The sequence below is a fragment of the Mobula birostris genome, chromosome 14 (assembly GCF_030028105.1).
Source record: "Mobula birostris isolate sMobBir1 chromosome 14, sMobBir1.hap1, whole genome shotgun sequence".
NCBI lineage: Eukaryota > Metazoa > Chordata > Chondrichthyes > Myliobatiformes > Myliobatidae > Mobula > Mobula birostris.
The window spans coordinates 45,442,187-45,467,374 of NC_092383.1; the positions used below are offsets into that span (position 1 = coordinate 45,442,187).

At 40.9% G+C, this 25,188-nt stretch overlaps 1 protein-coding gene across 6 annotated transcripts in view; it reads right to left on the reverse strand.

Moving 5' to 3' along the window:
• Window positions 1-25,188, reverse strand: part of LOC140209874 (protein unc-13 homolog C-like) — a 923,018-nt gene that overhangs the window by 50,888 nt on the left and 846,942 nt on the right. For all 6 annotated transcript variants that reach the window (XM_072278476.1, XM_072278475.1, XM_072278477.1 and 3 more), the window contains 2 exons: window positions 18,102-18,158; window positions 14,873-14,953 (listed from right to left, as the gene is read on the reverse strand). In XM_072278476.1, coding sequence (XP_072134577.1) covers window positions 14,873-14,953; window positions 18,102-18,158 — 138 coding nt within the window. The remainder of the gene's footprint in view (window positions 1-14,872; window positions 14,954-18,101; window positions 18,159-25,188) is intronic.

Below are 25,188 nucleotides of genomic sequence, written 5' to 3' on the forward strand. Positions count from 1 at the left end.
CTGTCACAATTATTCTCTTTGTCTTCGCCATAAAATTTTGTCTCTCATTTCCAGTTTCTAAGAATATTAATTGTTTATTTCTTTCCACGGGCCATACTTGGAGTACTGTGTGCAATCCTGGTTGTCACACCAATAGGAGAGATGTGGTTGTGCTGAAGTGCAGAGCATATCTGCAAGGATATTGTCTGGGTTGCAAGATTTTTGTTGAGAGGGGAGATTGGTTAGACTGGGCAGGGAGGTTGAGGGTGACTTAATAGAAGTTTGTAAGATAATGAAGAGCATAGCTGGAATTGTTCAAAATCTTTTACCAATGATGGAGGTACAAAAACATGATGACAGGAAAGAGTTTTAAAGGGGATCTGAGAGATAAGTATTTTTACACAGAGAAAGGGTGATGTCTGGAGTGCACAGCCAGAATAGTTGGTAGAATCAGGTTACAACCACTAAGCTTGAGACCTTTAGACAGACACTTAAATAGGCAAGGCACAGAAGGATTTGGTCCTGATGTGAGCAAAAAGGTCAGCATGAATATGGTGGACGAAAGCTTCCTCTGTTGCATGACTGCATGGCTCCAAGACTGTGCTTTATTATATCACTTGTTTTAAATTTCAGGCTACCAGTTTCTACTTTAACCCTCTTTGCTGGCCTGTTTTTCTCCATAAACTCTAAATTACTCCACATTCTGCTGTATCTATCGTCCAAAGGCCAGTTCTGAACTATGTTGATTAAACCCCAGGAAAAACAGTCCTTTTGTTTTTCATCTATGCCTGTGTTTTACTCACAGACCACGCGAAGATTTGATGTGTAACATTCTATATTATTGTGTTAAGGAACTGGAGCTGCAGCTGACATACAACTACAGCTACAGGGAGGTAGTCATCCCAAGTTGCAGGAGACAGGTACCTACATGACTAGCAGTAGAGGGAAAGAGGGAAAGCAGACAATACAGAGTACCCCTGTGGCTGTACCCCTTAATAATAAGTATACTACTTTGGATACTGTTGGGGTGGGGGTGGGGTGGGGACTGACCTACCGGGTGAAGCTGTTTGGGAGGTCCTGAAGAGAGACCATAAGGAGAAAGCTGAAAAGCAAGACCTTGAGGGTAGTAATGTACCAGTGAGGGTAAGGATAGGAGTACTTGGCAAATGAATGTGTGGTTGAGGAATTGGTGCAAAGGTGCACAGTTTTAGATTTGTGAATCATTGGAATCTTATGACCTGTACAAAAGGGATGAGTGACAGATGAACCCAAGGAGGACCAATATCCTGGCAGACAGATTTGTTAGACCTGTTAAGGAGGGTTTAAGCTCGTTTGGCAGGAGCTGAGGATGGGGTAGTTGGTATACAACTAGATGCAGTGTGTGTAGTGAGACTGTGGGGAAGGACATGCAAATCATAGAGCAAAATTAGAGTCAGTGAGATAAGTTAAAGTATAACGGGGCATAAACTAAAGAGGGTGATGAATGCAGGACAGAAGGTTTATCCCAAGGTAAGGAAGCATTCCAAAGGGAGGATAGGGCAACCGTAGCTGACAGAGACAGTCAAAGACAGCATAAAAAGAAGAGTGGGAGAGGATTGGGAAGCTTTTAAAAACCAAGAGAAGCCAACTGAAAATGTCATAAAAAGAGAAAAGTTGAAATATTAAGGCAAAGTAGCTAATAATATAAAAGAGGATACAAAAAAATTCCCAATATATAGAGTAAAAGAGAGACGAGAGTGGATATCAGATGCTTGAAAATTACACTGGAGAGGTAGTAGAGTGGGGACAAAGAAAGGTGAATGAACTTAATAAGCATTTTGCATCCATCTTCACCGTGGAAGAGACTAGCAGAATGCCAGAAATATGAGTGTCAGGGGGCAGAAATGAGTGTCATTGCTATTGGTAAGGAGAAGGTGCTTGGGAAGCTGAAAAATCTGAAGATAGATTTGCATGACACATCTATTGGAATTCTTTGAGGAAATAACAGGCAGGAGAGAGTCAGTGGATATTGTTTACTTGCTCTTTCAGAAGGCCTTTGACAAGGTGCCACACATGAAGCTGTTTAACAAGGTAAGAGCCCACAGTATTACAGGAAATATACCAGCATGGATAGAAGATTGGCTGACGGGTAGGAGGCAAGGAGTGGGAGTAAAGGGGGCAGTTGTGTATTTAATATTTCAGTTGTATTTGAATAATATTGTAAATATATTGTTTGAGTAAGCATTCTTGTTCTTTAAATTATTCATTACAGTTATATGTATATATAGGTGAATTGCATCTATCTTCACACTACCATGTGATATGTGCACACCTTGCTGGTGACTAGTGATCTTCTTCAGAAGTTATTGTTCTTCTTTTCATGTTCTATTTCAGTGATTTGGATGACAGACTTGATGGCTTTGTGGCCGACTTTCTGGATGATATGAAGATAGGTGGAGGGGTAGGTAGTGTTGAGGAAGCAAGGAGTCTGCAGAAGGACTTGGGAAAATTGGGAGAAGGGGCAATGATGTGGCAGATAGTGCATGGTTATGCAGTTGGGTAGAAGGAATAAATGTTTAGACTATTTTCTAAACAGGGAGAAAGTTCAAAAATCAGAGGTGCAAAGAGACTTGGGAGACCTTGTGCAGGATTCCTTAAATTTCAACTTGCAGCTTGAGTTGGTGGTAAGGAAGGCAAATGCAGTATTAACATTCATCTTGAGGGGACAAGAATATAAAAGCAAGCATGTAACACTGGGGCTTTTTAAGGCATTGGTCAGTGTATACTTGGATTATTATCAGCAGTTTTGGGCCCCTTTCTATGAAAGGATGTGCTAGCATGGGAGAGAGAACAGAGCAGATTCATGAGAATAATTCCAGGAATGAAGGGGTTAACATATGAGGAACATTTGATGGCTCTGGGCCTGTACTTACTGGAGCTTAGAAGGTTAAGCTCATTGAAGACTATCGAATATTAAAAGGCCTAGATCGAATGGGTGTGGTGAGGATGTTTCCTGTGGTGGGTGAGTCTAGGACCAGAGGACACAGCCTCAGAATAGAGGGACATCCATTTTGAACAAAGATGAGGTAGAACTTCATTAGCCAGAGGACAGTGAATCTGTGGATTTCATTGCCACAAACATTTGTGAAGGCCTAGTCATTGAGTATATGTAAAGTGGAGACTGATAGGTTCTTAATTAGTCAGGGCACCAAAGGTTATGAGGAGAAGGCAGGAGAATGGGGATGAGAGGGATAATAAATTAGTCATGATGGAATAGCAGAGCAGACTCAATGGGCTGAACGGCCTAATTCTGTTCTTATGTCTTATAGTCTTATGGTCTTAATACAGGACATCAGAATGCTAAAACAAATGAAATATGTCAGACTAGCATGTCTGGATTAACTGGTTGCTGCATAGTCACCTATCATTTATAGAGGAAAATCTGATTGCTTGGCCATACATTAACTTCATGTACTCAAAAAGAGCAGATACACTGCAATAAGATGATGGAAAGCGTCTCCACTTTATAAGGTACTCAATACATACTGGGGTTTGATGAATTAACAGAGAATACAACATTGTGAACCTCAATGGTGGCTATCTCTGTGGGATTTACAAACTATTAACATCTTGTAAAACATATACATTGCCCCACTGCACTAGGAAATGGAGAAAAATATTAAGAAAGAGATCAAATACAATTAAGATCTTTATTTTAAACTCCCATGTATCATGGTAACTTGATACTCATTAAGGTTTAAAAGGCTGCTGCCAGAGTATTAAATAGATTCTCTGATTATTGTTTTTGTGTTTTACTGTTGCTATTACACAGTCAATATCCAGAAAAATATTAAAATTATTGATCGTTCGTATTCCATCTTACTATGGTTATTTAATTGTAGACACAGTATATATAGGAAGGGACAAAGCCCAGCTTTTCTGCATCTGAACTTAACAACTTCAACATTCTTCTGCTAATTCTGATTTGTGATTTATTCTTCACTTCTGATCTGCTTTGATGATAACTGGCTGCATTGGATACAACATCTACATTCCCCATTGCGTTGGTTCATTTTTATTTTATTTATTTAGAAACTAAATAACCAAAAGTTCATTTAGGGTTAGGATCACACTTCCATAGTTCGACAGTTTCTATTGCCCAAATGCAATTCGAAAAAGAGAATGAGTAATTACACCCACTAACCAATTTTCATATTTACTGAATTTCTGAAAATATTTCCACTGTAAAGAACAGAACTGGTTGAAATATGTTTTTTCTTTAACAAAGTGTATTCCTATGAAAGAAGATGAGAATGTTAAATGGAAGTTGTTTTACCAAGACTAAGCTGCAAATTATTAAGGTGACCTATCTTACCTAGTGCCCTTTGATACCTTTCTCTCTGCATTCAAAGTGAATGGGAAGAAATTTATCCCAAGTCACCAGAGATAACTGAGTGTATGAGTATCAGCTATGGTCAGTCACTGCTTCTGCAATTACTGGTGCAATGACTTTGTCCTCCACAAAGACAGAGAGTGATACACATGTTGACTGAAAAAGTTTTTGCAAATGCAAAATTCTGAAGTCATTTAGGTTTCTTCAAAAGTAGGTCTTTCATCTTGAAATGAGGCATCCCATAGAATTGAGATAGCATTGTGAATTCTTCATTTTATGCTGAGCGAATCATGTTACAACAATTGACCATCGCACCTCTGTGAAATAAGGGGCAAATCCTCAAAAGTCTTGAGAAACGTTTTCTTACTCAGCCCTCAATATTTCAGTGAGCCACATCTGTCAGACACAGGGTTTTGACCTGAAGTTTCAACAATTCCTTTCCTTGATGCTGCTTAACTCTGAGTTCCTCCTGCAGATTATGTGTTTCTGCAGATTCCAGCATCCAGAATCATGTGTGTCACAATTGTATCACATACTGATCATAAGATACAAACATTGTTCATTACTTGTTCTTGAGTAAGATCATAACATCTGGTCTACAGTTTTGTGATGTTTATGGAGATGGCTGGTTGCTGTAGCTGGGGGTGATAATGGGGACAAGCTCCCACTACCTATTAAATGTTCCCAATGGCATGCGCCTCAAATGGCCTCTGACAACCAAGTCCAGCTCCTGGCCTTCATGTATGGCTCAGCTACTAAGCCCAGTGGAACCATTTCTATTGACAGGAGAAGGGGCAAAGATGTGGCACCTTAAAATCAGTCACTTCAGGCAGATGGGGCTCATTAGCTGTGGTTGGCAGCTCATCTAGGACTTCAAATCTCTGCTGCCTTGTGGCTATACCCACTCATGGGGAAGGCTTTGGGAGTAAACCCAAGAGAAAAATCTGGAGCTGGAGTCCCTAAGGCAGTCCTACATTGAGTTTAATGTTGACTGGCAACTCCTGCGACGTTGCTGGTACCAAAATGTATCAGTCCTTGCTGTTCCTTTGGGTTCTTCAGATGTGTGGAGAGGGCAACATGGGCAACAGCTTGCTCTCCATATCATACTGCCCAGACTTGCATTTCGGGACAGCTAGGATGCAATATCCATGGTCAACTCTGACCAACGGAGGCCCTCGTATGGAGATAGCTGATTGAAATATTGAAATATAGGAAGTTCACAAGAAGAATGAAAGGCTCAACATGTAAGAAGTATTTGGTGTCTCTGAGACTGCATTCAATGGAGTCTAGAAGGAAGTGGGGGAGGAGGCTGGTGAAGTTGGCGTTCACATTCAAATCTACCTAATATTGAAAGACCTGGTTAGAATGAATGTGAAGATAATGCCTCATTGCTAAGAGAGCCTAGGATCCTAAGGCACATTCTCAGAACAAAGGGACGTTCTTTTTAAAATGAAATGAGAAGAAATTTCTTCAGCCAGTGGGTGGTGAATTTGTTGCCATAGATGGCTGTGGAGGCCAAGTCACTGGGTGTATTTAAGGCAGATATTGAGGGTTTCTTGATTGGTAAAAGGTGTTAAGGGTTAAAAGAGAGAATAAAGGGAGAAGCCAGGAGAAAAAATATCACCCTAAAACTGAATGGGGGAGCAGACTTAATAGGCTAAGTGACCTAATTCTGTTCCTATATTTTAAGATTTTCACTACCATATCTATCTCTGATGCTGCTATGTATTTGTATTTTTAGCTCCTTTATTCCACAACAATCCCTGGGGCCTGGCTATTAACCGCTGATTTTCTACCCTGGTTTAATTTCCCAAAATATAACACTTTAACACTTAAGCAAATTACAAATTATTTGCCAAATTTCCTGAATCTTTTGATTTCACAGTTTTCTTTCCCTATTATTATGTATTGCATTGTACTGCTACCGCAAAGACAACAAATTTCACAACATAAACTAGTGATATTAAACCTGAATCTGATTCTGATTCTGAAGTGAAATGTTGGTGTTAGGGACTTCTTCAAGCTGCTTGGTTGAAATCCCCCACAATGATTGGTAAGTAATTGGAGTGCACACTGCTTCATGACTGCTGATCACAGTGCTCAGTTCCTGTAGTGCCTGCCAGACATTGGCCGGGGTGAAATGTACACCACCAGTTGGATGACGGTGGAAAATTCCCTCAGCAGATAAATTGGACAATACTTGACCAGTAGGTGTTCCATTGAGTAGGATACAGACAGCACTGCCACGTCAATGCACCTCCATTTTAATTATGAAGCAAATTCCACTCTCTCTACCTTTAAGAGACTCTTTTGTCCTATTTATAAAGTGGATGGTGAAGCCCTCGGACAAAAGTGCTGGATCCGAAAAGCTAGGGAGAGTCCCCGATGTCAATCTAGAATCGCAATCTTGCTCTGAGGTCTTCAAATTTATTTCCTGGAGACTGTAAGTTAGCCAGCAAGATGGTAGGATGTGGGGGCCTTGGAGCCCTGCATTTCAATCTTACTTGCAGCTCAGCACGCTTTCCGCATTTCCTTTTTTTTTTAAAGGGAATCTGTACTTGCAACCTGAGTCTGCGGTCTGGAGTCTGTCGATTTTGGGGATCTATAAATAATGTTGTTTACTGAAGTACCCTTGGCTGTGACAGGATTTTAGCTGTGGTAATCCTAAACAGGAATATTTGATAATTCCCTTTGGAGCTGAATACTTTCTGGTGCCATCTTGAAAACATGCCCATGACTGAAAGCCTTTGACAAGAAGGTTTGGTTCAATGTATGGATTTTTTGGTACAGGTTGCTGCATAATTTCTACTGACCAATCTTTCTTGCCTATCAGCATATGAGCACAGTCATCAGCAAAGAGGGAGGACCTAAGGATGGATCTTTGATCTTCCGTTTTGGATGAGAATTTCCTTGGATTAAAAAGAGCACCAGTCCAGTATCAAAGGTTGATACAATTTCCTTTTATCAGGGTGGGCATCGGACGCACTAAAGAAAACATCCTAGTGAACAGTGTGGGCCAAGTGCACAGCCTTGTTTCACACTACTGGAGACTGGGAATGGGTTTGAATGGAATTATCATTATTCTAGCCATTATACCTCTATGAATTTGTCAAACAATTGAGGAGAACTTTGCAGGACCACCTTACTGGAAAATGGCCGAAGTCAAAAGATGTTTGCAATAACAAAGGAAGATTACCAATTTTTATTGAGTTCAACTTATTAAGTCTGAAAATCAATGCATGTTTTGTATTTTTTATTAACTGAAAATACCTTATCTTACAAACCTGAATAAAAAGCAAATAAAATACCAAATTGAAAAAATAAAAGCTAAAGTAGTCAAGCCTACTATTAAGCATCAACTAACTTCAATTTGAATAAATGTGTTTTGTTGTAATTTGGATGTCTCTGAAGGTGTGCTACCAGAATATGAGAATTCTTCACCTTTTAAAGGATAGGGGAATTAACTGGAATAATCAAGAATTCCCATATATTGGTTTTACATTGACAGCATAGGAAAGGAATATAAAATCCTTCTTAGACTATGATTTTGATATATCAGACAGGAGGAGATTGATGGTTGTAGGTTTTGAAATTAGTAGCAACACAAGGTGCTGTCTTGGAAATTAAATGGATGCAAATAAGAAAAGGGGATGATAGAGGTTCCATATTGTGCCCGCTTACGTTTATCATATTGTGTGAATTATTTAGTCATCTATTAAATTTAGCTCTTTGCCTGAGTTGTCTCTAGAGATTTCTATGAGGGACAGTTGTGCCTTAGTGCATGCTGGGAATTAATTCCCTATGCTTCAGTGTTTCTGACATGACTATTTTAACATCAAAAATAATCATTACAGTAAGCAACTGGAAGCCTGGGGCAGCCAATTCCAGGGTGTTGCTGCTTTTAATCTTTTCATTTATCAACAGCTTTGAGAAAATAATTGTGGAATAAAATGATTCAATCTAGACGTGTCTTTGATCCAAAGGTAACAATATTTATGCCAAAGACAAAAAGAAGATTGCTTTTGTATAATATTTTATGTGTCAATAGATTTACATTTGCACTGAATATGTGCTGTATATTTTCAGCTTTATATTTGTGAGGATATTGACTGCTGAGATTTAATTTGAATCAGAATCAGGTTTGTTATTACTGACATATTTTGAAATTTGTTGCTTAGTGGCAGCAGTACAGTGCAAGATATAAAGAATGACCATAAGTCAAAAAGTAAATAAATAACAAAAAAGTACAAAAAAGAAATAGTGAGGTAGTGTTTACGGTCTGTTCAGAAATCTGATGGCAGAGGGCAATAAGGTGTTCCTAGAACATTGAGTGTGATTCTTCAGCCTTCTGAACCTCCTCCCTGATTGTAGTAATGAGAAAAGAGCATATCCTGGGTATCTAACAGTGACATATTTTTTGATATGCAAGGACAAAACAATACATGTAACATTACTACAATTAAATCCTGTATGGCCTTTTAGGGAAAAAACATCAAATGGGTGCTGAACCCTATCGTGGGAATCATCCATCTATAAATGAACTAAAAAAGCATAGAAACACAGAAAACCTACAGCACAATACAGGCCCTTTGGCCCACAATGCTGTGCCGAACATGTACTTTAGAAATTACCTAGGGTTACCCATAGCCCTCTATTTTTCTAAGCTCCAAGTATCTATCCAAGAGTCTCTTAAAAGACCCTACTGTATCCGCCTCCACCACCGTTGCCATCAGCACATTCCATGCACTCACCATTCTCTGCGTAAAAAAAATCCTGACATCTCCTCTGTATCTAATCTACTTCCAAGCACCTAAAAACTGTGCCCTCTCATGTTAGCCCTGGAGAAAAGCCTCAGACTATCCACATGATCAATGCCTCTCATCATCTTATACACCTCTATCAAGTCACCTCTCGTCCTCCGTTGCTCCAAGGAGAAAAGGCCGAGTTCACTCAAACTATTCTTGTAAGGCATGCTCTCCAATCCAGGCAACATCCTTGTCAATCTCCTCTGCACCCTTTCTATAGTTTCCGCACCCTTCTTGTAGTGAGGTGACCAGAACTGAGCATAGTACTCCAAGAGGGGTCTGACCAGGGTTCTATACAGCTGTAACATTACCTCTTGGCTCTTGAACAACAATCTCACGGTTGAAGGCCAATGCACCATATGTCTTCTTAATCACACAGTTAACCTGCACAGCAGCTTTGAGTGTCCTATGGACTCGAAACCCAAGATCCCTCTGATCCTCCAAACTGCCAAGAATATTACCATTAATACTATATTCTGCCATCATATTTGACCTATCAAAATGAACTACTTCACACTTAACTGGGTTGAATACCATCTGCCACTTCTCAGCCCAGTTTAGCATCGTATTGATGTCCTGCTATAACCTCTGACAGCCCTTCACACTATCCACAACACCCCCAACCTTTGTGTCATCAGCAGATTTACTAACCCACTTCCACTTCCTCCACTTCCTAATCCAGGTCATTTATAAAAATCATGAAGAGTAAGGATCCCACAACAGATCCCTGAGGCACACCACTGGTCACCAACCTCCATGCAGAATAGCAACTGTCTACATCCACACTTTGCCTTCTGTGGGCAAGCCAATTCTGGATCCACAAAGCAAGGTCCCCTTGGATCCCATGCCTCCTTACTTTCTCAATAAGCCTTGCATGGGGTACCATATCAAATGCCTAGCTGAAATCCATATACACGACATCTACTGCTCTACCTTCATCAAAGTGTTCAGTCACCTCCTCAAAAATTTGAATCAGGCTTGTAAGGCACAAACTGCCTTTGACAAAGCCATGATGACTATTCCTAATCACATTGTGCCTCTCCAAATGTTCAGAGATCCTTCCTCTCAGGATCTTCTCCATCAACTTACCAACCACTGAAGTAAGACTCACTGGTCTATAATTTCCTGGACTATCTCTACTCCCTTTCTTGAATAAGGGAACAACATCTGCAACCCTCCAATCCTCTGGAACCTCCCCCGTCCCCATTGATGATGCAAAGATCACTGCCAGAGGCTCAGCAATCTCCCCCCTTGCCTCCCACAGTAGCCTGGGATATATCTCATCCGGTCCTGGTGCCTTATCCAAATTGATGCTTTTCAAAAGCTCCAGCACATCCTCTTTCTTAATGTCAATATGCTCAAGCTTTTCAATCCGCTATAAGTCATCCCTACAATCGCCAAGGTCCTTTTCCATAGTGAATACTGAAACAAAGTATTCATTAAGTACCTCTGCTGTCTCTCCAGTTCCATACACACATTTCCACTGTCACACTTGATTGGTCCTATTCTCCCATTTCTTATCCTCTTGCTCTTCACATACTTGATGAATGCCTTGGGGTTTTCCTTAATGCTGCTCACCAAGGCCTTCTCATGGCCCCTTCTGGCTCTCCTAAATTCATTCTTAAGCTCCTTCCTGCTAGTCTTATAATCTTCTAAATCTCTATCATTACCTAGTTTCTTGATCCTTTCATAAGCTTTTCTTTTCTTCTTGACTAGATTTTCAACAGCCATGGTTTCTGTACCTGACCATCCTTTCCCTGTCTCATTGGAACTTACCTATGCAGGATACCATGCAAATATCCCCTGAATATTTGCTACATTTCCCTGAGAACATCTGTTCCCAATTTATGGTTCCAAGTTCCTGCCTGATAGCCTCATATTTCCCCAGACTCCAATTAAACGCTTTTCTAACTTGTCTGTTCCTTATCCCTCTCCAATGCTATGGTAAAGCAGATAGAATTGTGACCACCATCTTTAAAATGCTCTCCCACTGACAGACCCGACACCATACTTTACTTTATTATCGCCAAACAATTGATATTAGAGTGTACAATCATCACAGCAATATTTGATTCTGCGCTTCGCACTCCCTGGAGTACAAATCGATAGTAAGTATTAAAAATTTAAATTATAAATCATAAATAGAAAATAGAAAAGGGAAAGTATGAGTCTGGGTGTATGAGTCTTCAAGCTCCTAAGCCTTCTTCCGGCAGGAAGAGGGACGAAAAGTGTGTTGGCTGGGTGGGTCATGTCCTTGATTATCCTGGCAGCACTGCTCCGACAGCATGCAGTGTAAAGGGAGTCCAAGGACGGAAGATTGGTTTGTGTGATGTGCTGGGCTGTGTTCACGATCTCCTGCAGCTTCTTTTGGTCTTGGACAGGACAACTTCCATTCCAGGTTGTGACGCACCCTAGAAGAATGCTTTCTACGGTGCATCTATAAAAATTAGTGAGGGTTTTAGGGGACAAGCCAAATTTCTTCAGCTTTCTCAGGAAGTAAAGGCGCTGGTGGGCCTTCTTGGCACTGAACTCTGCTTGGTTGGACCAAGTCAGGTCATTTGTGATATTGACCCCAAGGAACTTAAAGCTTTTGACCTGTTCCACTTGCGTATCACCGATGTAAATGGGGTCGTGTGGTCCGCTACTCCTTCTGAAGTCAACAACCAATTCCTTCATCTTGCTGACGTTGAGGGATAGGTTATTGTCACCTGTCCAATAGGTTCTTAATTTCCTCTCTGTACTCAAACTCATCATTACCCGAGATACGGCTTACAATTGTGGTGTCATCAGCAAACTTATATATTGGGTTTGATAGAAACTTGGCTACACAATCATGGGTGTACAGTGAGTACAGCAGGGGGCTGAGTACACAGCCTTGTGGGGCACTGGTGCTCAGAGTGATTGTAGAGGAGAGCTTGTCCCCTATTTTTACAGCCTGCGTCCTGTCTGTGAGGAAGTTGAAGATCCAGCTGCAGATCTGAGTGCTAAGGCCCGGGTTCTGGAGCTTAGGAATCAGTTTATTTGGAATGATGGTATAAAAGGCAGAGCTGTAGTCAATGAAAAGGACCCTTACATATGCGTCTTTATTCTCCAGGTGTTCTAAGGAGGAATGTAGGGCCAGAGAGATGGCATCTGCCATTGACCTGTTGCTCTGATAGGCGAATTGCAAAGCGTCGAGGCTGTGGTTTATGTGTGCCATAACCAATCGCTCGAAGCACTTCATAGCAATTGATGTCAGAGCCACAGATCGATAGTCATTCAGGCATGCCACCTTGTTCTTCTTTGGCACCCGGATTATTGTAGCCTCCTTAAAACACGAGGGGATTTTAGACTTAAGCAAGGAGCAGTTGAAGATGTCAGCAAACACTCCAACTAGCTCGCTTGCACAGGCCCGGAGAACCAGTCCCGGGATGCCATCTGGGCCTGTCGCCTTCCTTGGATTTATCTTCAAGAAGGCCCTTCTAATGTCCTACTTGGTGACGATGATGCCACCAGGTCCGGTTCATCTGGCGGGAGCGGGATGCTCCTCTTCTGTTTGAATCTTGCGTAGAATACGTTAAGTTCATCAGGAAGAGAAGCGCCACAGTTATTGATATTCCCAGCCTTTTCTTTGCGCCCAGTGATCTCATTTAGACCCTTTCATAGGCTACTGACATTCCTCTGGTTAGCTTAGGCATCCAACTTGGCTCGATATTGCCTCTTGGTGCCATTAATGGCTTTCTGGAGTTCACGCCTGGATTCCGTGTAGCGACTGGTATCCCTGGACCTAAAAGCCGCAGCTCTAGCCTTCAAAAGGGACTTGACCTCATAATTAATCCAAGGTTTCCGGTTAGGGAATACCCTGATCATTTTGCGAGACACACAGGTTCATTACCCAATATCAGATCAACTACAGTCTCTCCTCTTGTAGGGTTATCTACATATTGTGTCAGGAAACCTTCCTGAACGCACCTAACAAACTCTGCCCCATCTAAACCCCTCACTCTAGGGAGATGCCAATCAATATTTGGGAAATTAAAATCTCAGACCACGACATTATTATTGCATCTTTCCAGAATCTGTCTTCCTATCTGCTCCCGATGTCCCTATTACTATTGGGTGGTCTATAAAAAACACCCAGTAGAGTTATTAACCCCTTGCTGTTCCTAACTTCCACTGACAGAGATTCAGTAGACAATCCCTCCATGACTTCCTCCTTTTCTGCAGCCGTGATACTATTTCTGATCAGCAGTGCCACGCCCCCACCTCTTTTGCCTCCCTCCCTGTTCTTTCTGAAACACCTAAAGCCTGGCACACTACGTAGCTATTCCTGCCCCTAAACCATCCAAGTCTCTGTAATAGCCCCAACATCATAGCTCCAAATACTGATCCATGCTCTAAGTTCATCTGCTCTGTTCATGATACTTCTTGCATTAAAATAGACACATCTCAAACCATCAATCTGAGCATATCCCTTCTCTATCACCTTCTATCCTCCTTCTCACACTGTCTACAAGCTTTCTCAATTAGTAAGCCAACCGCCCTTTCCTCTGTCTCTTCAGTTTGGTTCCCACCCCCCCAGCAATTCTAGTTTAAACTCTCCCCAGTAGTTTAGCAAACTTCCCTGCCAGGACATTGGTCCCCCTTGGATTCAAGTGCAACCCATCCTTTTTGCACAGGTCACGCCTGCCTCAAAGGAGGTCCCAATGATCCAGAAATCTGAATCCCTGCCCCCTGCTTCAATCCCTCAGCCACGCATTTATCCTCCACCTCACTCTATTCCTATACTACTGTCGCATGGCACAAGCAGTAATCCAGAGACCCTGCTTTGAGGTCCTGCTTCTCAACTTCCTTCCCAACTCCCTGTAGTCTGTTCTCAGGACCTCTTTCCTTTTCCTACCTATGTTGTTGGTACCAATATGTACCATGACCTCTGGCTGTTCACCTTCCCACTTCAGGATGTCATGGACACGATCAGAAATATCCTGGACCCTGGCACTTGGGAGGCAAACTACCATCCACGTTTCTTTCCTGTGTCCACAGAATCGCCTGTCTGACCCCCTAACTATAGAGTCGCCTATCACTGCTGCCATCCTCTTCCTTTCCCTACCCTTCTGAGCCACAGGGCTAGATTCTGTGCCAGAGGTGCGGCCACTGTTGCTCCCCCCAGGTAAGTCGTACCCCCCCCCCCAACAGTACTCAAACAGGAGTAAAGGGGGACAGCCACAGGTGTATCCTTGCCCTTCTCTCTCCTGACTGTTACCCACTTATCTGTCTCCCCAGGCCTTGAAGTGACTACCTGCCTATAGCAACTCTCTATCACCTCCTCACTTTCCCTGACCAGACAAAGGTCATCGAGCTGCATCTCCAGTTCCCTAACGTGGTCTCTAAGGAGCTGCAGCTCGATGTACCTGGCGCAGATGTGGCTGTCCGGGAGGCTGGGAGTCTCCTGGATATCCCACATTTGACACCCAGTACAGAAGCATGAGATTGGGCTGTGGAGCATAGTATGCATAGTAAGGACTGAAAAGGGTAATTGATTCATTATTGCCTGCTTTGCACCACCTGCTAATATGTTTTATCATCTAGTCTCCACTGTCCCTTCCATGTTCCATTTATCACACACATGATAGAAATATACAGTCTATTCATGACAGAAAGATATCAGAATCATTTTTTGGTCGTTAAAATTGAACAGTATGGCATTACATTCTGCTCATGCACAATATAAAATTACCTTTATTGTGGCCAGTACAACCTCCATTATTGCACATTGGCGTGGACTGAGACTTTTCACCTCTTCCCGAATCACATGTTCCTAATTGAGGTATAGTAAAGGAAAACATGTTCAAATAATATGTTTCAAAATAATATGATCAAAAGAATTATCAATTTACTAGAGAATTAAATAACTAACTATAATATCACAAACAAGAGAAAATCTGCAGATGATGGAAATCCAAGCAACACACACAAAATGCTGAAGGAACTCAGCAGGCCAGTCAGCATCTATGGAAAAAAGTACAGTCGACGTTTTGGGCCAAAACATAGATGCTATATGCATAGATTTTGTGTGCGTAACTAACTATAACATTACTGTTACTGGCCACTAGTATATCAGGTAACCAATCAATGTTTACCTCTTAAGGAGCTTGACAGCATTTATTAAGAGCCAAGTATGACTTGAGATTCAGTGTTAGAAAGTGAAACAACACAGAAACAAGTCTCTTGGCTCAACTTGTACACGCTGACCAAGCTGCCTACCAGAGTTACATAATCATAAAATCTGTTGGAGTACTTCTTTATCTTATTTGACAAGGATAACTCATGTTCCTTCTTTGTACTTCAATTTTAGTATCCTTTATATTCCTCAATGACCCTGCTTATATATCATATTTTTCTTGAACATAGCCTCAAAATTATTCAACCAATTTTCCTTAATCCTGCCCAGTCTTGCCATTCACTGTAACAGGAACATGTTTACCCTGAATTCTTCTTATCTCACTTTCAAAAGCCCCCTACTTGCCAGGTATCCCTTACCTAGAAACAGTCTCTTCCAACTAACAATTGCATGATCCTGCTTAATGCCACCAAAATTAGCCTTGCCTCAATTTAGGGTTTCAACATGTGTACCAGTGCTGCCTTTTTCCATATCTGATTTATACCCAAGGTGCTCCCCCATTGACAGTCACTTGCTTTGCCTCATTTCCCAACACAAGGTTGAGTGTTGCCCCTTCTATAGTAGGATCATCTATATATTGCTTCCCTGGACACACTGTTCTTACTGAGCAGTATCACAATTTCTATCCTTTTTTACCTCCACAGCTATCATAGTTGTAAGTAGGAACTTTGAGGTCTTTGACAAGATGATGAGTGTGAGTGATGAAGACAGAACTATGGATGTTGTCTACATGGAGTTTAGTAATGTATTTGACAAGGTCCCCATGGGAGGCTCATCCAGAAGATTAAGATGCACGGGATCAATGGTGAAATGGTCATTTGGACACAGAACTGGCTTGCCCATAGAAGACAGAGGGTAGTGGTCAAAGAGACTTACTATAGCTGGAGGTCTGTGATTAGTGGTATTCCACAGGGATCTGTACTGGGACCTCTGCTGTTTGTGATATACTGTATATATGTGACTGGATGAAAATATAGAAGGGTGGATTATCAAGTTTGCAGCTGATACAAAGACTGGCGGTTTTGTGGATAACATAGATGACTGGCAAAGAGTACAGCGGAATATAGATTAGTTGCATATGGAGATGGAGAAATAGCAGTTGGAGTTTAATCCAGCGAATTGTGAGGTGTTGCATTTTGGTAGGTCAAATGTTAAGAAACAGTACACTGTTAATGTCGTGACCTTAACATTGTTGAAGAGCAGAGGGATGTTGGGGTCCAAGTTCATAGCTCCCTGAAAATGGCTACACAGGTTGATAGGGTGGTTAGGATTTATTAGTCGAGGCAGAGTTCAAAAGTCAGGAAGTTGTGTTGCAGTTTTATAAAACTCTAGTTAGGCTGCATCTGGCATATTGCATGTAACTTTGGTCACTCCATTATAGGAAGGATGTTGAGGCTTTAGAGAGGGTACAGAAGAGATTTACCAGGATGCTGCCTGGTTTAGAGGGCATGTGCTGTAATGAGAGGTTGGATAAACTTGGGTTGTTTTCTCTGGAGTGCCAGAGGCTGAGGGGAGATCTGATAGAGGTTTAATTTATGAGAGGCATAGATAGGGTACACAGACAGTATCTATTTCCCAGGGTTGTAATGTCTCATACCGAAGGGTATGCATTTAATGTGAGGGGGTCGTTTTAAAGGAGATATGAGGGGCAAGTTTTTTTATATACAGAGAGTGTTTAGTGCCTGGAATGCACTACCTGGGCTAATGGTAGAGGCAGATACATTATGGACTTCCAAGAGAGGTTTAGATAGGCACATGAATGGGAGGAAAATGAAAGGATATGTGCTGTACTGTTCAATGTTTCATGTTCCAACTGTATCCCAGGACATTAAGCTGCCAGTCCTACCCACCCCTTAAACATGTTTCTGTAATAGTTAACATATCGTGATTCCATGAGCAACTCAATGCCCTGAGCTTACTTACCTCATCTCTCAGTTTTTTTTTCATTAAAATAAATACAGTTTAGCCTGTTCAGCCTAATGGACTTCATCACTTTAACTTCTATATTTGTTTCCATTTTCCAACCAACATGTTACGCTCCGACTTTAAGCCCCTTATTCTCCTCCCAGCTTTGCTTAAACACATTTTCCAGTATCACTTTCAGAGAAAGCAGGTGCACATATATACATATACTTACAATATAAAAGGAATGTTAGAGGTACTCAACTGAACCTTAGTTACTCATCTTTACTTATTTACAATTTAGCTTAACTTAACACATTCTATATAACTAGACTAGAATTATTTTGTGTGTTAAACAGACTACAACATAGATATTTAAACTGATTTTAGTATTTCTTTGATTCCAGTTCTGTTTCAAGATGTGCATTCTGTATTAGTTCAAGCTTTCCTACATTATTCAGAATTACAAAAATGTTCTTTTCACTGTCCTTAAAATAACTGCTTTTCTATAAAAACATAAATACAGTAAGTGGACCCTGTTCTGGTAATCTAAATGTTTTGTCTGAATTCTGGGGAATGCATCCTTTGAACATTAACCGTTTCTATCTTCAAAGTCATATTTATTTGCTGTAATTCAAGATAAAACGTATTTTGACAGGGGCATTTTAAATTATAATTAACAATGCCCATCCACACCATTTTAAAAGAATCATGTTGGTGAGCCACGTTCAGTTTAGTGAATCCTTGGAATTGTTGAGATCTACAGTGTAGTTAGTTGAGGAATTGATAGTTGATGTGATGTATGTGTCTGGATATTAAGAGCAGACCAGTTAGGAATAACTATAAAGGTCTTGAATCACACCCAATACATTCATATTGATACCTTCAGCCTTGATAGTTGGCCCAAGTCCTTCGCTGCACTTAATATCATTTGCGCTCCCTAGAAAAAAACAAGATTAAAATGGAGCAGTGAGTGTAAAACTGTAGATATCAAAGAAAAGCTGTTCAATAACAGTGTTTATGTGGAGAAAAGAATTTAATGATGAGTTTGTAGAATGTGACCTTTCTAAGACAAACAACAGATAGACTAAAATTCTGAACGGCAAGCAAAAATAATGGATACTGTATTAACTGATGGCATGCATGCAGCAATCAAAGTTTTTCCTGCATTACTAGGACAAAATCCAGAAAACAAATTCAACCACATTATATTGACTAAAAAAACTGCTACTTAAAATCAGTATTTGCCATAGAATAATAGTATAAGTCATGATAAGTCAAAAGGGAATCTCTTCTCAGTTTACGAGGTGCTTTGCCTTTGTTATCAAGGGGAAAAAATTAGTAATATAAACAGAAAAGCACTTCAGGTCTACTGAAAAACTCAAAGTTAACCTTGTTTCCTCTCCACAAATGCTGCCTCGCTACCTGACTATTTCCACCATTTGCAGCATTTTGCATTCAAAACATTTCCCTGTTTTACTTTAAGCTGGACAATTGAACCACTGTGAGATGATCTTACATTGGCTGTCATGATAACTTAATCATGTGTGATGTCTTTAGACAGAAGGTTGTATAACATGGCAGTGGTCCACATATTCTGTGTACAGTAATAAATTGTGTATTCACATTAAAAAGAGAGCTTTAATATAAAATTAGGTTATTAACAATTATATACTAACTGCTGTATTCAATCAGCAACTGAGTGCCAGACTAAGGCCAGTATGTTCAGTATTTTAATTCCAGCATATCCACTTGCCCATGCATTCTTCTCAGATTGATGCTTATGCCATGTTCTCTTCTGTCAAGTAAAAGTTAAGGTGGCACAGTGCTTACACAAAGTTTGTCCTCAGACAATTATATTCAGGAAGGGAAACGAGGATCAGCATGATGCTCAGTAAAGACTCATGTCAATTGAAGATCAAGTTGTGGAGATAGCTTGGACAGTGGTGCTTCATTGCGTCATTAGTGCTCGTTTTCATTCCTCAGAGATCTAACTTGGGTTTCTTCACCTCATATCACAGATCACCCCTCAGCAGTATCTTCCAAGAACAGTTTCCAATGACACCTTTCTTAACCTGCTGAGATAAATGCTGCCTCACTTTAGCACACTCTCTCTCAGCCCTACCATTTTCACTAAGTTATTAGACTATATTTCCATTAATCAATACTAACTCAACAGAAAACTCCTCCAGTTAAATATGAGAAATATTGTAGTCTTTATTTTCGGTTCCTGCCATAGATCCAACCCAACCCTTCCAAATCAACATCTCCAGTTTATCTGGTATTGAAATTCTCATCCACACAATTGCTATATCTAGAGTCGATAATTCAAAATTCAAATTACATTTATTATCAAATAACCTTCAGAGTCAGAATTATTATCACTGGCATGTGACATGAAAATTGTTAACTTAGCAGCAGCAGTTCAATGTAGTACATAATCTAGCAGAGAAAAAAAATAATAAATAAATTTTTTAAAAAATAAGTAAATCAATTACAAATATTGAATAGATTTAAAAAACCTGCAAGAACAATTCTGTATATTAAAAAAGTGAGGTAGTGTCCAAATATTGAAGAAGGAAGAGCAGTAGACATAGTATATATGGATTTCAGCAAGGCATTTGATAAGGTACCCCATGTAAGGCTTATTGAGAAAGTAAGGAGACATGGGATCCAAGGGGACATTGCTTTGTGGATCCAGATCTGGCTTGCCCACAAAAGGCAAAGAACAGTTGTAGATAGGTCATATTCTGCATGGAGGTCGGTCACCAGTGGAGTGCCTCAGTTCTGGGACCCTTACTCTTCGTGATTTTTATAAATGACCTGGATGAGTAAGTGGAGTGATGGGTTAGTAAGTTTGCTGATGACACAAAGGTTGGAGGTGTTGTGGGTAGTATGGAGGGCTGTCAGAGGTTACATTGATAGGATGCAAAACTGGGCCGAGAAGTGGCAGATGGAGTTCAACCCAGATAAGTGTGAAGTAGTTTTGTTAGGTCAAATATGATGGCAGAATATAGTATTAATGCAAGACTCTTGGCAGTGTGAAGGATCAGAGGGATCTTGGGGTCCGAGTCCATAGGATACTCAAAGCAGCTGTGCAGGTTGACTCTTTGGTTAAGAAGGTATACGGTGTATTGGCCTTCATCAATCGTGGATTTGAATCAATCGAGAGGTAATGTTGCAGCTATATAGGATCCTGGTCAGGCCCCACTTGGAGTACTGTGCTCAGTTCTGGTCGCCTCACTACAGGAAGGATGTGGAAGCCATAGAAAGGGTGCAAAGGAGATTTACAAGGATGTTGCCTGGACTGGGGAGCATGCCTTATGAGAATAGGTTGAGTGAACTCAGCCTTTTCTCCTTGGAGCGATTGAGGATGAGAAGTGACCTGATAAAGGTGTATAAGATGATGAGAGGCATTGATCGTGTGGATATTCAGAGGCTTTTTTCCAGGATTGAAATGGTTGCCACAAGAGGACACAGTTTCAAAGTGCTGGGGAGTAGGTACAGAGGAGATGTCAGGGGTAAGTTTTTTACTCAGAGAGTGGTGAGTGCGTGGCGTGGGCTGCCGGCAACGGTGGTGAAGGCGGATAAGAGACTTTTGGATAGGTACATGGACCTTAGAAAAATAGAGGGCTATATGTAACCCTAGTAATTTCTAAGGTAGCGACATGTTCAGCCAAAGGGCCTATATTATGCTGTAGGTTTTCTATGTTTCTATGTTTCACTGTCCATTTAGGAAGAGGATGCCAGAGGGGAAGAAACTGTTCTTGAATCGCTGAGTGTGTGTCTTCAGGCTTCTGTACCTCCTACCTGATGGCAGCAGTGAGAAAAGGGCGTGCCCTGGGTGCTGGAGGTCCTTAATAATGGACGCTGCCTTTCTGAGACACTGCTCCCTAAAGATGTCCTGGGTACTTGTAGGTTAGCACCTAAGATGGAGCTGACTAGAATTACAACCTTCTGCCACTTCTTCTGGTCCTTTTTTTCCCATTAAGTGCAATCTTGAACAATAGCCAGATCAGAAATGCTGTTCAAGTCAACTAGTTCCCAAAGAGAACGCTGATAGGCCAATCAGATGGTTCACTGCTGCTCAGTGATAGAACACAAAAAAATCATATGTACAATTAAGAAACATTAAAAAAATAGTAGGAATACTGGAATCATGATGTATTCTGCTGGACAGAGACATTTATACACATGCTGTCCTCCATAATTCAAAGAGATTGAAGGATTAATTTGCAGGGGGACAAAACGTGGCAGGAGCCCCGTGCAGCAGCCCCTCCACACCAGACAGTGATGCAGCCTGTCAGAATGCTCTCCACTGTACAACTATAGAAATTTTAGAGTGTTGACGTGCCAAATCTCTTCAAACTCCTAATAATGTATAGCCCACAGGCAACCACAAGATACCCAAAATGAACCCATACAAAAAGAATTCTAAACAATCTTAAATGTTCTCCCAAGTTTCATCTTCTGTAAACTTGAGACAGCACTGTAGGGTAGCATTTAGCATAATACTATTACAGATCCAGTGACCTGCGTTCAATTCCCACTGCTGTCTGTAAGCAGTTTGTACGTTCTCCCTGTGATTGCATGGGTTTCTACTGGGGGCTCCAGTTTTCTCGCATATTCCAAAGACACAAGGGTTAGTACATTCGTTGGTCACATGGGTGTAATTGGGTGTTGTGGGCTCATTGGGCTGCAATGGCCTTTTACCGTGCTGTATCTCTAAATAAATAAAAAATAGAATTGACTGACCCCTCCCCATTCACATCTTTGATTTATCTGATATCAAACTCTCATCCACACAATTGCTACATCTCAAACCAATAATTCCTCCTAGGTCTCATCTTCTATAAACTCAAGGTCATCCTGAACACTGCTGCTTGTGGCCTAGTTCCGCTCGTCCAACACCCCTGTCTTCAGTAACTGAAACTAGCATTAGGTGAACAAAACCTAGATTTTAAATCTGTCATCATTCTTTTCAAAGTCTACCTTGCTCTGATTCCCACCACCAGGGCCCCCTGACCCCAATTTTTTTGATACCCTTCAGCCCCACTATCCCCAACAGTGATGGGGAAAAGTAAACTCAAAGTGGTATCCAAATAACACTTGTCAAAGAGGGACAACATCTGTGCTTTCATCCAAATGTATTAATCATGAAATTTGCAGTATATATCTAATATAAGGGCATGGGTTTCACTCTCTGTGACATTTGAAACAGATGACTGATAATTAATCTGGTTCAGTATGGCTCAACTCCTGGTTTCAAGAGGTTTTGTTTTCATTTCAAGTTGACAAGTAAGCAAAATATTTGTTTACTTATGATACAACAGACTCAAGTGCAGGGAATACTTCAATAACTTAAAGAATATACTGCGAGGTTCCAGTAGAAACTGTGAAGTTAAAAGGATGGGCACCTCTAGATAAAGTCGAAATCAAAGCTGGAAAAATCAATATGTAAAGTTAGGAAAATGGGACAGTAAGCTCATTAGATCTGCACTGAGAGGGCGACACAGGAGTTGTGATCTGATTCAATGACAACACTTAGTAAAACCTGAACGGCACTTCAGCCATGGGCAAGAATGGGAAAGTTTAAAACTATTTGAGGAGAGAAATAACATACTGTATTTTTGTCTTCTATATGTGAACTATAAAAAACATCACAGAGAGCCTTTGAGTAAAATATAGCATGATTGAAGTGAAGTGGCAAGTTGGAAGAAATTCCTAAAGGTTTAATTGGCCACTACTCTGAGCATTTTTCATGTCTGCAGAACTAAAATGTGAAGGGCAAGATAAATTGCTGCAGATTTGTGCATTGCTGCAATGGGACATCGAGAGAGTACATAATTCCAACTCCAACCTGCTAATAACAATTGAGAGAAAAGTTTTGCCACTAATGGGTGGATTTGAGATAGTTCCTAGCAGTTCCCAGCCCCAGGAGACCCAAGGCCAATGTGCTTCTAGTTCACCTGCCATACACACAGGGACATGCAGACAGCCTTTGTGCCTCTGATGTTGGAATTACACTAGGGCCATCAGAGTGAATGGCATGTTTGACTGAATACAATGATTGGCATTATTCAACCAGAAATGCTTATTAGGAGGTTGGGGTGATTTATGTAATCCAATTTCCAGCAAAGTTTTTATCTCTGGACGATAAAGAGAAGTTTGTGCACTCCCACCTGAATTACACTATATAGCTCCACTGAGCAGAACATGATGAACCTCACTCATAAGATATGTTTACAGATTATACTATACCTTGGTAGTGCAGGGTACTATTCTAGTAATGAAGGTCTGTCACTATACTGGCACTTGTTTCAGCATCACAATGCATGAAACTGAAGTTACTGAAAGGGTACTGCATGACTTCTGTAACCTTCGGGAGTACAAGGTAACATATTGCTGCATTTTTCAGTCAGTTAGAGCACAATGAATGTAATTCCATTTGTCCAAGTAGTTTTAAGGCTCAGTCACTAATTATATAGTTTTGAAAAATAGATCTGGAATCACAGAGCAAAGGTGAGACCTCTGGAGTTTAGGAACATGCTATTTTGTTCAAGCCATAGCCAATAACTATATCAAACATGGAGACCTTTGGCTTTAATATCTGTGAATTACTTGCACAGTAGACTAACTATTATAAATAATTACAAAATTCTACTGCACAACTCTAACAAAAATGGTAGATTGTACTGAAAGTCAATATAGAGTGGAATGACAGTACCCTTTAGGAAATCCAACTTGTTTGTTCTACAATATACTTCTGGCACAAACCATCCTCCTGAATATGATGTTAACCAGAGTGCTACACCTTAACTTCATCTACAGTCTGATTTCACATTGGTCTGAAAAATACTCACAGATCAACTAGGTTTGATTAAAATGACTTTCCCTGAAACTGTGCTGGTTAAAGGTTCAATACAAAATGCATTATTTCTCCACACTTTGATCTCAATACCAAATTTCCTGAAGATCACTGTCACAGTTACTCTCAGGCTCTGTGTCTGTGCTCCTAATCTCCGTTCAAACCCAGATTGTTGCTCACTGCTGCTTTAGAAATGACACCCTAACTCCACAGAAAAGGAAAAGACTTGACCTAATTTTTCCTCAGCCACGTCAGATCGAGCAGTAACTGGGATATTCCTGAATAGCAAGCTTCCCTAAAGTGCAAGCCCTCAAGAAGTGTACTTCCTGACATAAAAAGCTGGCAGTTCCTCCCAGTAATCCCTAGTAGTGGAATGGAGGCACCCCACAAGCATTCCTCCTCTGGATACTAACCTGTGCAGCTCTTCTGATTCTTGGGACTTTGTGAGCCTGCCTCAGCATTGCAGCATCTGTTTGTTTGGTAGCAATAGCCCTCTCTAGCTGGCAGTGTGTTGCTTGTCCTGTGATATTTCTTCAAAAAGGTTGACTGTTAACATTACAGCTGGAAAGATTTTTGACAGACCAGCAAATTACGCTATGCTGTGTTATAAGAATGCTTATTCTGTCAAACTTTCTTCTAAGAACTTTAAACAACTTAGAACAAAAACAATACTAGAAGTTTTTGCTCCAAATTCTGCAGCTGCCATCTCCTTTGTCTTCAGTTATTTGCAGGAGTCAGCACAAACCGGGACTGACCTGGAAAATGAGTCAGCATTAACCAGTTACTGACCCGACAGGAGTCATTACTAACCAGTTACTGACTCCGTACATGAGTGATTACAAACCAGTTACTGACCCGGTACATGAGTCAGCACAAGGTACTGTCTTGCTCTTTGATACCTGCTCTTTAGTAGGTTTCGGTAGATAAGCAAATGAAGACTGGTTAGCAAACAACAGGAATTCTGCAGATGCTGGAAATTCAAGCAACACACATAAAAGTTGCTGGTGAATGCAGCATCTCTAGGAAGAGGTGCAGTCGACGTTTCAGGCCGAGACCCTTCATCAGGACTAACTGAAGGAAGAGTGAGTAAGGAATTTGAAAG